Below are 13,469 nucleotides of genomic sequence, written 5' to 3'. Positions count from 1 at the left end.
CTGCCACCGCGCGGCACTGGCATTCACTTGCCTCCACGCATTTACATGATTAGCAATCATACTGACCAGGCAAATGGCCACCGCGCATGTGCAGAGGCCATGTGCATGCTGGGGCAGCTGGGGAAGAGTGCCACTAGTGCGTGCAGATTGTTGGGGACAGCGCCAGGATTACAACAATGGTGCCATCGGAGGAGGAGCAGGTATGGACCTACTCTTCTCCACTTTAAAGGGGCTGGGTAAGCCCTCGATTTTAAAGGGACTGTGCTGTGATTCAGCTTCTGAATCACATTTCAACCACATCCCTTAAAAAGACTAAATATCAAGTTTTACATAATACATTTTCATTTATTTTTTATTTAACATCTAAATAGCATTCTAGTTAATAAATACAGTTCTAAGTATTTCTAATGCAATTAGGCTTACTGTAAGATAACAAAAGAATCTTTTGTAAGGTTCTTAGCTTTCATTGGATCTTTGCCAAGTAAAATAAACCTTTTTTATTTCTATTTTCATTGTTTGTTTTGTTAGAACAATAATCTTTTTTGTAATGCTATGGAGCCTTTAAAGCTTGACATAGCTTAGGGCCTCAGCCTGTCATAATTTGGCTCTAGGTATACGGAGTCAAACCCAGACCACTGGTCCATTTAGCTCGGTATTGTCTACACCAGGGGTTCCCAACACTGGGTGCCCAGATGTCGTTGGGCTACACCTCCTATAACTTTGGCCAGTATGGCTGGGAATTATGGAGTTGCCACCCAACAACTTTTGGGGATCTAAAGCTGGGAATCTCTGGTATATACTGACTGCCAACAGTTCTCCAGCATTTCAGACAGGGTTGTTTCCTAGCCCTTCCTGTATGTGCCAGGGATTAAACCTTGGATCTGCTGCATGCAAAGCATGTGCGCTACCACTAAGCTATAGTCCTTCACCATTATGCATGTTGCTATTAGATATATTTTCATATTATACTAGCCTACCCGCACAGAGCATCTGTGCGCTCTTTGGGGCCGGATGTTCCCTCCTGCCCCACTCTCTCTTGCCGTCCCTTCCCCTCCCTCCTGCCCCACTCCCTCTGTCCCACACTCTCCTGCCCTCCCTCCTGCCCCACTCTCTTGCTCTCCCTCCTCCTCCCTCCTGCCCCACACTTTCTTTCCCTCCCTCCTGCCCCACACTCTTGCCCTCCCTTTTCCTCCTGCCCCACTCTCTCTTGCCCTCCCTCCTGCCCCCTCTCTTGCCCTTCCTCCCCCCCCCCCTCCCCCTCCTTCCCCACACTCTCTTGCCCGCTCTTGCCCGCCCTCCCCCACCTCCTCCTCTCTCTCGTCCTCCCTCCCCTTCATTTCCTCTCCTCCTCCCACCCCCCGCAATGTGCATCTTACCTCAGCGGGTGGCGAACAGGGAATCTCCTCCCAGGTGGCGAAGTCCCACCGCCCGTTTCCCTCCCACCCCGGCCTCCAACGGGAGCCGGGGCTTCGCACTGTTGCCTGTTTCCCACTCACCCCTCTTGCTGCCACCTCCTCTGGCCTTCCTGCCGCCACCTCCCGCTCCCACTCCCACTCCCGGTGGCCAAGCCAGGCCGTGCCGCCACCTCCTTGTCCTTACCCGGGACGGCCTGACTTGGCCAAGGCGTCCCGCCGCCTCCCGGCGGCCAGCCGAGCCCGCCTCCTCAGGCTGTTTTGCTGCCTGCCACTACCGCCCGCTGCCATTTTTTCTTGCCTGGAACTCTCACAACGTGTCACGAGAATTCGGCTGCCAAATTCAGGACACGCATGCCGGCTAAGCATAATATATAGATTGTAAGCCACCTTAGTTTACATTTGTAGGAAAGGCAGGGCATACATCATATATACATACATATACACTCTCTCTCTCTATACACACACACACACACACATACACACACACAGACACACACAGAGTGTTTCTGTATGTGTGTGTGTGTGTATCCCCCCCCTCTCTCTCTCTCTCTCACACACACACACACGTACGTCACAGCAGACTCTTCCCCTAAAAGAGGGATTATTGGTCTGACTCCTGGAGTTGCAACCTGATTTATGTTTGCTAATAATTTGGCAAGGGTTGTTCACTTCCCAGCTAGCTCTGACAATCTTCTACCAGCAAGGAAGTCAACATACTAGCATGAAGCCAAGAAGCTTATTTTGCCCACACTTAAGTTGCTAGAGTTGAAAAGGTAGTGGATCAGATCAGGCAACTATAGCTTAGTTTAGGTTGCCAAGCAACCACACATCCATCACTAAACTCCTTGCAGCAACTTTGGAAGAGGCACCACTGGTCCTTCACAAGGCATATAGCACCAAGCAGGGTAATATTCACAATACTCTATAAATGAGATTGCCAGACTACATCTGTAACGACGCTTAATTAACGCTCCTGGCAATCAATCCTACAGCAGCCTCCTTCATAATTAAAGCTCTGCCAAGTAGAAGACAACACCAGGACTATGGCAACCTGGAGCTTGCCAAGTTGGGATGGGGGGGGCGGAGCAGGGGGGGACCAGGGGAAAATCTCTGATAGCAGTTACTGTGTGCCTTAAACTAATTCACAAGCAGATGGCTGCACTTAAGTGCCAGGAAAAGAGGACCACATGTTACTGTCTGCAGGATGAATAGAGAGATTGTATCTTGCAGTGGTTAGTCTTTGATCAGGAAGAGTTAGGTCAAACTGCATTTCTAGCTCGAATGATTAATTGTACTTCCTCTTTATACAGTACCCATGAGTGAACATGCTAATGGAGAAAAACTGTTAACTGAGCAAAAAGGCACTCCCCCCCCCCAAGTGGCGATTCTCTTATATTTAGCAAGTGGAGAGAAACTGGTAGGGATGTGCACGAATCAATTTTTAAAAAATTTGATTTGTGCCCCCCCCCCCCAAATCACCCCTGATTTGTTTTGTGTCCAAATCTACCCCCACAATCACCCCAGATTCAATTTTTTATTTGCTTCAATTCAATTTGAATTTGGACCAAATTAACAAGGTCCTAGGGGCACCAAATTTGGGTGGTGGGTAGGTCCCCATGGGTTCCACCTACCACCCAAATGTCAAGGCAGTGGGACACTTGATTAATTTTTAATGATTTTTTTTTAGTTTTTACTGATTTTGAACATTAACAATGGGAATTGGAACTTGCCATATCCACAGATCCCCAGCTTTCATTAAAAAAAGAAAAGAAAAGCTCTAGCCCTTATAGAAACGGAGTTATGGAGCAAAATGTGCAGTCATTTTTCAAGTGTTTAGTTTCTTTGGTGTATAATAACCTTTCCTCATAATGAATCCCTATGAGGATTCATTGAAAACCTTCATTTTTTTCCTGTTCATTCACTGGACAGTGCCAACCATCAACTGCCATGTGCCAACTACACCCCACCCCACCCCCACCTGCAAGGCAGTGCGGCACTCATTTTAATTTTTGGAATATTGAAATGTTTAGATTCTCTGGGGTTCAATAACTTTTCCTCATAATGAATCCCTATGAGGATTCATTATATGCCTTCGTTTCTTCTGTTCATTTTGACTATCATTGGACAGTGCCAACTGTCAACTGCCTTGTGTCAAATACACCATCCTCACCCCCACCCCCACACACTGGGGTACTCAGTTTATTTTTAAGGTATTTTTGAAGTGTTTAGATATTCTTTGGTGTCTTCATTACATACCTTCATTTCTTCTGTTCATTTTGACCCCACTGCTTTGCAGGTGGGGGTGGGGAATTAGTGGCATTCCAAGTTCAAACTACCCCCCAACCCACTGGGTACTCAGTTTTTATTTTAGGAATTTTTGAGGTGTTTAGACTCTTTGGTGTGTAACGAATCCTCATAGGGATTCATTATGAGGAAAGGTTATTAGACACCAAAGAGTCTAAATACTTGGGAAAAAAATCCTAGTACATAAACTGAGTAGTACCCCACTGCCTTGCGGGTGGGAGTGGGGGTGTAGTTGGCACATAGCAGTTGACAGCTGGCACTGTCAAAAAGACAGTAAAAATGAATAGAAGAAATGAAGGTGCGTAATGAATCCTCATAGGGATTCGTTGAAAGAAAGTTATTATACACCAAATAATCCAAACACTTGAAAAATAGTGACCACACATTTTGCTCCATAACTCCACTTCTACAAGGGCTAGAGCTTAGCTTTAAAAAAAAAAAAGAAATCTGGGGGAATTAATAGGAGAGATCCAAATCTCAAATCAATTCAAATCAAATCAGGCATGATTCGATTTGGACCTGAATCTAGCCAAAGGACCACAGGGGTGATTTGTTTTGTCTCCAAATCACCTGAATCAGCTAGATTCGGGTACAAATCGATTTGTACCCAAATCAATTTGCACATCCCTAGAAACTGGCCCTATCCAACTCCAGCATAGCACCCCCTCCAGTGGCTACTTTCTACCTTACATGTAGCACATGCCCTATAGGATTGCATAGGAAATGTAGACAGTAGAGCTTTGCAAAGATTTAGCTTTGAAGCCCATTCATATGCACCTCTCCTTGCATGAAGGTGACCATTGGTCAAGTAAGTCATTGTCCTAACCCAGATAATTAAAAAAATTATTAAAGACCACTGCTTATTAAAGACCACTGATTGTGTGATTATTTTGTGGGTTGGTTGGGTGGTAGGTAGGTAGGTAGGGTCATGTCCTAACACCCAACCCACTTTGGTGTCCCTAGGACCTACCCATGGGGAACAATGGGGTGATTCAAGTTCCACACATTTTGCAGCTCTGCCCAGCAAAAACAACACACACACACACACACACACACACACACACACACACACACACACACACACACTTTCAATATTCAGTCACTGGCTTGAAGAGAAACAGGAGAGTCAAGCAAGGAGAAAATCCAATGTGAAAAGCCTGTCTTGGCCTGTTCTTGTACACAGTTCATTAGGATGGCTAATCTTTCTTAATTCTTATATTTTAGCCATATGCAAAAGCAACATTCCAGGAGAGGCAGCTAGACTCATTCAAGCTCCACAGTCAACATCTTAAAATGTTGGGTAATGAAATACAAATATTGAGCTGTATGAATTTCTTAGAAGGATCTAGTGTGCAAAAGCTTTCCATGTGACCTTAAAGGCATTTGGCTCAGGGCCAAACTAAGTCACACAAGAGACACATGAGCAGTCTCTCCTTCCTTCACTTTAATGAAAAGCAGCCATGGAAGCTGCCAGTTTGAGTAGAAGGTGGATGGGGAGAAAGGGTTCCCTTAACCCTTTCCCTCCCTCAATTTGTCTGTTCAAAATTACCCTCTGCAAGCTACTCCCACCCCCCGAAAGTGGGAAAGCAAGGACGGATCCTATATATTTTTCCACAAAAGGTGCCAGGGTAGTGGTATCTCAAACTGAAGCCTCCAATCTCTGGCACATTACTTCCTGAGCCACCAGGAGGTTATTCGCACTTGGCTTCAGGGTAAATGTTGAGCAAAGCCACTTTGAAGAACACTCGCAGCATTGAGGGAAACAGCCCCTTCCCTCTGGTCTTGGCTTCCATTTTCGCAAGTACACATGGCAGGCATCAGTGTTTTCCTTCCTAGCCAATGCAGGGAGAAGGGAGAGAGAGAGTTCCCTGCGGAGATAGATCTGCATTTCTGAAGAGACCATGCCTCTCATCACGCTAATGATTCTACGTCTCCTTGTTTGTTCTGGCGTTTTCAGAAAAAGTAGCTTAAAACCAGCATCTTAAAAAATCCTCAAATACTTCAAGATAAGCTAGAATTCACATCACAAAGCCCTACTTGTGTGTGGAGTGCATCCAAGGATCTCGTTGGGAGTTTGAGGTAAGTCTGAGGTAAGCCAGGGATTATGGAAGTTGTAGGCCACCATCTGCAGGAGGGCCGAAGTTGAGCAGCCCTGATCTAGGGTAAGGGGATGCTTGTGGATGAGGTGGGCTGTACCTGCCATTTGTATAGGAGAAAACAAAGCTTAGAATAAACCTTGGGCTCTCTCTTGAAGGAGATTTGCTGCAGAAGCCTCGTGTGTAAATCCTCCAGGATAGTTTACAGGGGAAGGGACTAGTTAGCCTGATCCTTGCTGTTCCACAGTGCCCCCTTACAGTGGTAGGAAGGAAAACTTGCTGGCTCTGCATAAGAACTCTCCTAGCTTGGCTTCCCAGTCTGAGCCACTCATCATACAAAGTGGCTGTGCTGACTCCCTGATACCACCTGATTCCAACCTCAACTATGTCTTGTCTCTGGTCTTTTAAATCATCATCTGCCTGCTCTGGTACCTGACTGCCAGTCTGTCTGGTTATCTATCTCTGGCTCTGGAAAGATGTATTCTAACATGCAGCTCCCCCTGCTCTCCCCCTGCTGCTCTTTCATTCGTAATCACAGCCTCCAAGACAGTTCTAATGTCTCTATTAGAACCTGTAGCACTGCTACTGCAGATCCAGAAGCAGCAGCATTGCTGTAAAGAACAGGTGGTACTACTGGCGCCACTATATTTATTCCCATTGTCACAAATAGGCATCACTGGTAGTGCTACCAGCAGTTCTCTACAATGACGACACATGATACATCTCTTACAGAGACATTAGAACTGTGCATTATGTTGGCCAGTGTGTATATATATATCAAACCCAAATGTTTTGGAAGCTGTTCACATGTCTCCAATTTGGTCCTTAGAGCATCTTAGAGCCAGTGTGGTATAATGTTTAGAGGGCTGGACTCATGCCTACTCATCCGCCACTCACCACCACTTCCTGAATCGGCAGCGCTCCTCCCAGCTATCTGTGTGTGCTGACGGCCCTCCCCCACAGCTGCCTCCGTGCGATACTGGCACACACACACGGCCCCCATGCATGCTGGAGGAAGAGTGCTGCTGGTACATGAAAATAGCTGGGAGGAACACCGCCGATTCAGGAAGTGGCAGTGAGCAGCGGAGGAGCAGGTATGCACCCACTCTCCTCCATTTTAAAGGGGCAGGGGATGTATTATATATCATGCTTTGAATCATGATTTGTGCATATTCCTAGGCTGGACTAGAAGCAGGGAGACCTGAGTGCAAATCCCTGCTCAGCCATGAACTCACTTGGTGACTCTGGGCCATTTATGTATCTCTCAGCCTAACCTACTTCACAAGGTTGTTATGAGGATAAACATAACCACATACACTACTCTGGACTCCTTGGAGGAAGAGCAAGGTATAAATGCATAAATAATTACAGAAAATCAAAAGAAATGCTGTAAAGAAAGACAAACTAGAACCTGGTGGCATTGCCATACATATGTATAGCATTGTCTGCTAGTGGCTGTATTTGGAAGTCTGTGCGCTTTTATAATCGAAGCTACAGATGAATTGCCAGGACACTGTACTTAAACACAAGCACCCTCTGAGAGGTTGTGTGTAATATTATGAATTCCAGAAAGCCTATGGAGCACCTGATATTTCTGTCTACGAATTAATTTACCAGTAGACTAATTTGGTATGAGAAATATTAATCCACCCTCACCTATTGTCTATGTGAATATAAACTCCTGTAGAGGCCCCTGCCTGTCTTTTGTATTGATGCAGATACGACTTTTAGAGAAGAAGACATTCACTATTGCTTCCCCTGGGCATCCTGTCTGGGCAAGTTATACCTCCTGTATATATTAGGGTTTGACGATGAAGGAAAATGTACTGCCCAGGTGCTTTGGGAAAACAAAGAGTTGGGCAGGCGATTAGTATTCTTAGAATGTTTTTAGACAAGAGCTTCTCCAGCAACAGTAATGGCAAAACAGGAAATGGAACAGGAAGTGCCTCAAAGATGACAGTCACTTTAGGGTGAGATTCTAGTGCTATGGTGGCTGGCTTGGTACAGCATCTCTCTGCTGCCCATTAGGACTAGCAGCCATTAGTAAAAGGCAGTGGTGCAGGCACAAATTCAAGAGTGCAGGCACTCTCCATGACAGTGCCCATAGCCACACCCCTAAATGGTCACACCCCCAATACACAATACCACTACATTTGCATTTTAATGCAGTTTTATTGCTTTGTGTGCAAACCTGCAGGCTGTAAAAAAGACCCTTCTAAAAATAAACATGTTCAAAATTGCCCCTTTTTTTCAAAGATTAAGGGGAAAAATGAAAGAGATCTATAAAGTTATAGTGGAGGGGGGGCGGATTTTTATCCTTTCCTCATAACACTAGAACCAGGGGTGGCGGCTGTTTTCCCATGCAACAGACTGCCAGGAAATTTAGAACTCACAAAAGGAAGTACTTTTCCACACAGTGAATAATTAAAAATTACCTTGCTTCCAAATAAACATAGATAGGATTGTGATGCACATTCCTTAGACATGGGCTTTATGTGGGCTCTTTTAGTTTAGTCACTGGCTTTCTTTGCCAACATTTTCAGTGTTTATAATGAAAGAGAGAGTATATTCAGATAACTGTTTTCCACTTAAAGCATGCATGAGATGAAACACCTTTTTTCTTTTCCATTTTCGTGGCCTGGTCTATACATGCATGGGAGAAAGGAAACCCCAGACTTGTACCTGACGGGTAGGACTTGCCCCCTCTAACCTTTTCTCTACCTCCCCTTAATTTGTTTACAGCCAAATATTTTTAAATAAGGGAATGCTGCTTGAATATTCTCTTTAAAAGGCAAGATAAGCTGTCCCCCAACTTCAACCTTCACTCAGGCAGCAATCCTACACTCAGTCTGTTATTTGGGAGTAAGTCTCTGACCAATCATTGATTGGATCAGTTTGCACAGTTGCAAACTGTTGGGGATAAGCCTCATTGACCTCACTGCAGTTGCATGGCTGCAATCCTGAGCTCTCTTACTTGACATAATGAACCCAGTGGTACTTACCTCTAAGAAGGGAGCTTGCTGGCCCCAGGCAGAGGCGGCTCCACAGTGGTCCCTTTCCCTACCTACAACCAGGGGAGTGATGAAAGCCACTGGAGGTCTGGGACCCGTGGCAGGGGGGTTGAGTCTCCCCTCTGCCAGGGTGGACGGAGCGGCCATACAGCAAAGCATACAGGAGAGCTGCCATACAGCAGCCTCCATGCCCACCCACCCCCCAGTCTCCGTTTATTTAACAACGCCGGGAGGAAGAGCAAGAGAGTCCCCTTCCCACCCCAGCAAAAGACACCAGAAAAGCAGATGCGCACTCCGCGCCACTTCCCCAGATGGGTGCTGCTGGGAGAGAGGAGGAGGCATGCGTTGGTAGTAGTGGTGGACATCAGCCGGTGGGGAAGCTGGCTGCATCTCGACTAATTTTCATGCTGCTCTCGCATGTCATGGCGGTGCAGAAAATTAGACTGTGGGCTGTTGCGGCCAGTGGGGGACAACACGGTAGTGCCCCGGGTCTGGGGAAAGTGCTGGGTCAGCAAACCTCCACCCCCACCCCAGTCTTAGCTCCACGACACCAGTGGTAACAGGAATGGAACAGTCCCTGTGCAGCTTACAGATAGCTGGCATGCTGATTCAGTGTGCTTGACATTTACAAACACCTCCATTTGAAAGCGACTCATGGAGGCATGTGGTCTAAAACAGGGAAGAGTCATCTTCCAGTGCAAACATGAAGGCAAGGGAGCAGGATGTTAATAAGGCAATGTCCTCAATCCAAGAGATTATTTGCTTGGACTGAAGAGCAAACTCTGAGTCTAATGCTTTATAAGGCCTGGTGAGCAGGGATTAGCCCTTGAGGTCAACTGGCTGAACCCTCAGGCAATCTAGATACCACCCGCAAAGCACAGAACTTGGTCTGACAGGCTTTCAGTGGAAACAGAGCGCTAGGGGCCCAGGAGTGAAGGCACTGAGTGTTCTAATTGTTTTGCTGACACATTACCTCATGCGGCAAGACTAGCCATCTAGAAGGGATGGGGCTGTAGCTCAGTGACAGAGCAACTGCTTTGCTTGCAGAAGATTCAGTTCCGAGTATCTCCAGGTAGGCCTGGGAAAGACCTTGGAGACCAGTCAGTGTAGACAATACTGAACAAGATGGATCAATGGTCTGACTTGGTATGAGGCAGCTTCCTATGTTTCTATATTCCTAAGGGGTTGTTGAGGGGGAACATACCTTGATCTATACAGAAACTCCTGCATGCAAGAATGCCTGGAGGCTTTACAGACAGGGCTTCTACCCCGAATCTCCTTCAGAAGAGAGTGTGTGCATTCACACACCAGCCAAACTTATCCTGAAGTCCCTTTGAGATCCATGGACCCACTCCACACACAAATCGGGCTTTGTCTTGTGAATTCTAGTTTATCTCGAGGTATTTCCGGGTTTTAAAAATGCTGGTTTTAAGCTACTTTTTCGGAAAATGCCAGTGCAAATATGAAGAGGCACTGACGTAGAATCATTAGCATAATAAGAGGGATACTGTCTTTAAAATGCAGATATAGCTTTTTGGTCCTCTCCCCTGCCCCCGTCGCCATAGGCTAGAAGGAAAACACGGAGGGATATCATGTGAACTTGTAAAAACAAAAAACGAGAACAGAGGGGAGGGGCTGCTTCCCTCAATGCCACATGTGTGATTTGAAGTTGCTTCACTCAACATTTACCCCACAGCATGAAGACATGTGCAAATATCTCCCAGGTGTTTGGTCCAGAATGCCTAGTGCTGAAGATGCTTATGATGGTGGCAACAATGCCTTGGACCAATCTCCAAGCTGGCTACCTGTGATAATCTGCTTTACTCGTACTAGTCGCAAGGCATAGACTACGGCACATCAGCCTGAGACTTTCCAGCAGCTGCTGGACTACAATTCCCATCATCCTCAGCCACAATTTATTGCAGCTGGGGATGATGGGAGCTGTAATCCAACAATAGCTGGAGAACCTCAGGTTGGCCGCCACGGTATAGACTATGACAGTAAAGCATAACTGCAGTACAATCCTAATCAGAAGTTGGTCCCATCAAGTTCAACAGAATTTAGACTGAAGCAAATGTGCATAGGAGTACAGTCCTAAATGGCTTTACAAAGGATACTCAGTATTAAGTAATCAATAGATTTTTCACAGAAAATATGCAAATGTTGAGAAAGTATTTTTAATTCCATTTTATATATGGAGAAATGGAAAATACACCAAGGCGCTTTCCAGATTACACACTACAACAGTGTCATTATTGTCCACTAAGTGTGCTTTTGTACCGCCTGGATTTCGACATTGCAGTCCCTGCACTGTCAGCAAGGTGCCGTTCACAACTCTAGTGCCTTCTTTTGGATTTTATCCTTGTGTTTTAGTCCTACATCGTTGCATGTATGTTGCAAAAACATAGCTGTATTTTCCCGCTGTAGGAGGGGTGCGCAGGCTATTTTCGTTTTCAAAATGATCCTGCTAAGCCAAAGCATTTTACTGCCGAACAATGTGTAATCTGGAAAGCGCCCAAGAAAGATGAAGAAACTCATGTATGATGACTTCTTCTTACTCATCTGTCCCACATTTACCATGACTGAGGGATGAATGCTAGAGAGAATTTCCAGGAACTTACTTGAGTGCTGTTTTGTAGTGGTAGATGGCTTCAATGTCACGACCCTGGTCTTTCAAAAAATTGGCATAGTTGTAGTGCACCTTGGCATTATGAGGCAGAGTTTGCACTCCTGACCTATGAAGAAGAAACCACACAGGAAAAGCAACTTAAACAGTTCTACTTTTTATTACTTTTTATTAAACAGTTCTACTTGGGATTCGCAGGCCCAAGGCCTATCCAGTCCAGCATCCTGTTTCTTTCAGTGGTCCACCATCTGATTCTGGGAAGCTCACAAGCAGAAGATTAAGGCACGCCCCATCTCCCTGCTGTTGCTCCCAGACAAAAAGTACTCAGAGGCATATGGCCTCTGAACCTGGAGGTAACCTATAGCCATCAAGAATACTAGCCACCTGTCCTCCATGAAGAAAGAGTGAAGCATGCTGGGGGCAAATGTACACCAAAAGAGCTAGTGGAATTATTATTTCAGACCAAACTGTGCTTTCATAATCACAATCCCGACATGTATTTTGGGTGCATTAGATAAGCAGTTTTCAAACTTCTTCTCTTGTGAACCAGTTGAAAGCAATCACTTATCCTCGTGATCCAAGAGAATAATTTATTTTCATAAGAGTTTTTCTAAAATCACAGTAGGGCAATACATGTTAGGGCTTACTGATTGCATTTCACAGCTCGTGTCTTCACAGCAGTGAGCAGAATAACATGCTCATTAGTTGATTGGTTATACTCAAAACTACTATCTTGTGCACGTAGCACATATGCTTAAATTAAGCAATCTTACTAGAAACAAACTATTAATCTTATATCTTAATGACTGTAATATTTCTTTAAGATGGGCAATATTTTAAGAGATCATACACATTTTAATTAGTAAAGGACCCAGTGCCTAGCATCCCATGATCCACTACTCGGTCGTGATCCATACTTTGAAAACTGCTGTGTTAGGGCAACCCTCCTGAATTCTTCACCTGGAAAGATACCACCAAGCCCACCTTGCTGAAGTCCTGCACACACACACCTCACAACAAAGCAAACTACCCTGAGAAGAGACCAACCGGAAGGGTGAGCATGTAATAAATAAAGAAATATAGTTTTAAAGCTTTGGTTTTTAGAGTTTTTATTGTATTTTTAAATTGTTTTAATTGTGATAATGCTTTAATGGTTTTTATGTTTTAACAATTTTTTATTGTGTCTTTTTTACCATCTTGTGTTAAAAATTTTTTTGCTGTAAACCACCTTGGGATTGCTTTAATGAAAGGCGGTATATAAATTTAACAATAAAATAAATAAATAAATAAAATTTTTAGATTGTGAACCACCCAAGGACATTTTTTGAAAAACAGGGCGGAATACAAATGTACTAAATAAATACAGCTTCTCCATGTAGCAGTCTGAGAGGTGCTTGTGACAAAGTCTATTATGGACAGATAAGTTTAAATTTGTAAGTACAGGAGAACCCCATCATCCATGGGGGCTTTGTTCCACGGGTGTGTGTATGCGCACAGATAGTGAAATTGTCCCGGATAATGGGGCATTAGGGCAATGGGAATTGGGGGGGGGGTTAGGCTCCCAAGCCAGCAAAAAATGGGAGAAAGGACAAAAACGGGGCAAAAACAGACTGAAAATGGGGGGAAGGGTTTGCCCTACCATGCTGTGTGTGTCCCCAGCTGTCCAGCACCACCCCCCAGTTTAAAAAATTGTGTTTTTCACGAACAATCATGGTTTGGGGGGGGAGGTTTTCTTCACAAAATGGAGCCAAAAAATGGCAGGTGGAAATGACCTTGGAAGTCATTCAGGCTCATCCCCAACCAGTGGATATGTGAGTCTTAACCCTTTAAATGCCTAATTTTATCGAGTACACTGAGGTCAGGTGGCAATTACTCGACCACGGATACATGAAAACTGCAGATGCCGGGTCCATGATTAACAAAGTTCTCCTGTACATGAGAAATGTTTATTTTATTTTATTTATTTATTTTTGAACAGTCATGGAAGATCCTAATCTACATAGTGACTGTAGTGTGA

At 45.0% G+C, this 13,469-nt stretch overlaps 1 protein-coding gene across 3 annotated transcripts in view; it reads right to left on the bottom strand.

Moving 5' to 3' along the window:
- Nucleotides 1–13,469, bottom strand: part of TMTC1 (transmembrane O-mannosyltransferase targeting cadherins 1) — a 232,675-nt gene that overhangs the window by 68,488 nt on the left and 150,718 nt on the right. For all 3 annotated transcript variants that reach the window (XM_053252491.1, XM_053252492.1, XM_053252493.1), the window contains one exon: nucleotides 11,448–11,561. In XM_053252491.1, coding sequence (XP_053108466.1) covers nucleotides 11,448–11,561 — 114 coding nt within the window. The remainder of the gene's footprint in view (nucleotides 1–11,447; nucleotides 11,562–13,469) is intronic.

The sequence above is a fragment of the Hemicordylus capensis genome, chromosome 5, assembly GCF_027244095.1.
Source record: "Hemicordylus capensis ecotype Gifberg chromosome 5, rHemCap1.1.pri, whole genome shotgun sequence".
Lineage (NCBI taxonomy): Eukaryota > Metazoa > Chordata > Lepidosauria > Squamata > Cordylidae > Hemicordylus > Hemicordylus capensis.
This window is presented reverse-complemented; position numbering and strand designations above follow the sequence as displayed.